General features: G+C 48.9%; 1 protein-coding gene across 1 annotated transcript; it reads right to left on the reverse strand.

The window, feature by feature from the left end:
- Nucleotides 1-358: 358 nt before the first annotated feature.
- Nucleotides 359-3,472, reverse strand: LOC104982895 (zinc finger and SCAN domain-containing protein 5B-like; the record flags this gene model as incomplete). The annotated part of the gene is given in 4 exon segments (XM_010832331.1): nucleotides 359-1,005; nucleotides 1,367-1,517; nucleotides 2,640-2,839; nucleotides 3,112-3,472. Coding segments are annotated over 4 exon segments (1,359 nt in total), but the record flags the coding sequence as incomplete, so codon positions are not given.
- Nucleotides 3,473-3,751: the final 279 nt, after the last annotated feature.

Here is a 3,751-nt window from a genome sequence, read left to right on the forward strand (position 1 = left end):
GCTAAGAGCATCCTATTGTACAATTAAATCTTGCCTAATGGGGAGACAATCAGCAGTCACCTCAGTTTCATAAAGAAGTACTGAAAACTAATGAGACTTGCATTCTCTGAAGAAGAACAACACAGAGCCAAAAGTTATGACAAAAACACAGGCTACACTAAAGTAGAAAACAAAATCTGAAGGGAAACATAAGTCATCACTCAATATTCACCACAGTCATGTGACTGGATCGGGTTCCAGTGTGATCGTAAGTTCTTCACATGTCACGCTTTTTTTGTATCACATAAGTGACAAATAATCCCAAATTTCCTTCTCGGAGCAGAAGGCACTCGGACCTGAGGGCAGGGTCCTGAGCCAGTCACCTGGAATGGATTTTCTGGTGGTGTGTGAATGTGCCCAGCTGACGGAAGGCACTGTGACACTCGGGGCACACGTAGGGCTTGAGGCCAGAGTGGGTGCGTCGGTGAACGTTGAGGTTCCCTCGGTGGCCGAAAGTTCTGTCACAGTGCTCACAGTGGAAAGGCTTCTCCTGGGTGTGGGTCCTCTTGTGAGTGTGCAGTGTGGAGTCGTGGGTGAACTTCTTGAGGCAGAGATCACAGCTGTAGGGCTTCACACCAGTGTGGATCTGCTCGTGAACCCGCAGATCTGAAAGCTGTATGAACCCTTTGGCACAGATGTCGCATTGGAAGGGCCTCTCTCCTGTGTGTGTCCTCTGGTGCACGGTAAGCTGAGATTGATAAGGAAAGCTCTTTTTGCACACCTTGCATTCAGAGGGTGCCCGTCCCAGGGTTTCTGCTCCCTCAGGAAGACTGGTGGGTCCCACGGTGCCAGATGCACCAACGGAACGGGACCCAAGCTGTCCTGAGAACTCTTCTTGGTCCAAACACGTGGCTGCTTCTTGACACACGTCTTGGCAAGTGGGACTGCTGTCCCGTTTCCTTTTGACACGTCTTCGATTCTTCAGAGGCCCTCATCTGGATCCTCTTGTAGTGGAAACGTCTCCTTCTGAAACATAGAAGGAAAGGGTTCAGGAGCCACATTTTAAATACCAGTTCCTTTTTGAGGATTCTTCTGTCTCTCTATGCTCCCAGAATCTGCTGAAAGACATTCAGCACCACATTTAACAAGGAGCATTTTCTGTGCTGCCTGCCTCACTGGAACCCTGATGTTGGCTGAGAAGTTCCCATCAAGCAACGAGGCTCAGAGTTTGGACTGTGGGACTCTGGAATGTTGATGATGGAGAAGGTTGGCACTGGACAGTGATCTCCATCCGACCCATCCAAGCATGATGATGCTGGCTACCCAGCCCCATGCCACCATATGAGGGAGTCACTAACTGCTGAATTTCACAGTTTTGAATACTCACCAGGACCCTTCAGAAGTTCAGGTGCTTGAGATGGAAGGGTTTTTGGCTCTCCCGTGTCTTCCAGCAAGTCCTTCTCCAACTTCTCCCTGGGCGTCTGACCCTCCAGCTCACCTATTTCAGGAACAGTCCCTGGTGGGAGAGCTCTCTGCTCCTGACAAGGGACTAACAAGCAGAGTCAATAACCCATCTACCTTAGTCTGTGGAAAACTTTTTCCTGTTTCCCCATCTGCTTCGTATCTTAATCTAAGACTTCAACTTATGTCATTTTAGGGGATATGCCCTGACTTCTTCTGGTCCACCCCATCACCCTGATTGATAATCATCTCCTGATACTCAAGGCTGTCCTGGATCTATACAGACTGTATCTTGCAATCAAATCAGGACATCCCAGTTGGCACTCTGACTTCTCTATGCATAGGTCTCTCCAAATCATACCCACTCCTGCCTGCCCCCTGACTCTGGAAGTAAAGAACTCTAGGTCCAGCTCTCTTGACTCCATCATTGTTGGAGACTTTGCCTGGATGTATCTTTGTGATGGTGGTTACCCAGTACATAGGAAGATGACAACCAGTATTCTCGGTCTCTACTCCATGCAAGTCAATAGCATCCCCTGCCCATACCCAACCTTATTTGAACAAATCAACTGTTTTCCATTCATTTTTCAATGTCTGAAAGGGAAAGTGTTAGTCGCTCAGTTGTGTCTGACTTTCTGCAACCCCATGGACTATAGCTGCCAGGTTCCTCTGTTCATGGGATTCTCCAGGCAAGAACATTAGAGTGTGTAGCCATTACGTCTACAGGGATCTTCCTGACCCAGGGATCCAACCCAGGTCTCCTGCATTCTCAGCAGATTCTTCACCATCTGAGCCACCAGGGAAGCCCAATGTCTACTGGGGGGCATTTTGAATCCACTTTGGAGTCACTCCTTCAGTTGCAAGGAATGATCATATTCTGAAATATGAAGTTCCCTTGGGCAAAGTGGCCTTGGGTAAATCCGCTGTCAGTGCATTTACCTGCAGCAAATTGAACCTAGCATCATGTCAGGAAGACAGGATTCCCATCTCCCCACTCCTAAGAATAGATGCTTTCATGGCAGAGGGACAAAGATGGATTAGCTTCATTCTCACAGTTACTAGAAAAAATGCCTCGGAACTGAATGTATCCATGGGAATTTCTGGAAGCAATGAGCCCATTCCTGTCCTTTGCCAAATCTCCCCATTGCTCCAGCAGCCACACCCAACTGACTCTCTTCTACCTGCTTCCACTCTCTCACCTGCTCCCTAGACAGGTCTGTGGCTCCTGGCAGATTCTGCAGCTCTTGGCTTCCCTCCTCGCCATCCTCTGGAGGTATGACCCTTGAGGGGGGTTGGGGCTCCCCGCATGGGTCTCTCTCATCGTCCATGTGACAGGCCTTGGCTTCAACCATCTCAATGTTGGGATCACACACAAGACATTTCTTCCCTTGTATGCAGACTATGGTCGGTGAGGGGAGAAATCAATCAAGATCAGTCTCTATAAGACCTGGAATGTAGCTTTCAGGCATCCAATGGCATTGACAATAGAAGCTCCCGTTTGCTGTAGAAGATCTACATCCTTCGAGTTGAGACAGCCAAAAGTATCTCCCAAATTGCCCAACTGTGAACTTCTCTCACCTGTTTGGGAATAGCCAAACCCGCAGGTCCTATCTTGTGATCCCTGCAGCTTGCACGTGTCTCCTCATCCCACACCCATCACTAAGGTCCTACTCACCCAGTTCCTGGGTTTCTGCTTATTTCTCAGCACGTCCTCCAGGGCGTTGCAACTCTGCACCCCACTTTCTTTGAGCAGGACCTGGCACTCCAGGGGCATGCAGATCATGAACTGCTCCAGCACCAGCCTGTCCATCATCTGCTCCTTGGTGTGAAGATCTGGCCTCAGCCACAGATGGCAGAGTTCACGGAGTCTCCTCAGATCCTCGATGGGGTCTGACTCCTCCGAGCTGCTAAATGTTCTGAACCGGACGTGCCAGGTTTCCTGGTCACAGTCTGAGTTTTCCATGAGTGTGTCTTGGGGTGGCACGGATGCCAGTGACTCTGCCCCAGGGCTGTCTGTGATGTGTCCACAAGCCTGAAAAAATGTCTGGTCCTCAGCCCTATTGATGGAGGAAATTTCCAGTAGGACTCTGAGCAAATGCTTCTAGAAGTGGGTGCCCAGTTGACACCTATGGAAATGGATTTCCTCTGCTTTTCCTCAGCATTAAAGTCACTGGTTAGAAGTCTAGGGAGACAAAAAAAAAAAGAAAGAAACAAACGGGTATCATTTTTTTCCACCCTTCTGTCTCCCCTACATCCCAATATTGGACACCATTGCTCGACTCATTCAATATTTCATAAAACTGTCTGGTCA

Source organism: Bison bison, unplaced genomic scaffold, assembly GCF_000754665.1.
Source record: "Bison bison bison isolate TAMUID 2011002044 unplaced genomic scaffold, Bison_UMD1.0 scf7180017637255, whole genome shotgun sequence".
Classification (NCBI taxonomy): Eukaryota; Metazoa; Chordata; class Mammalia; order Artiodactyla; family Bovidae; genus Bison; species Bison bison.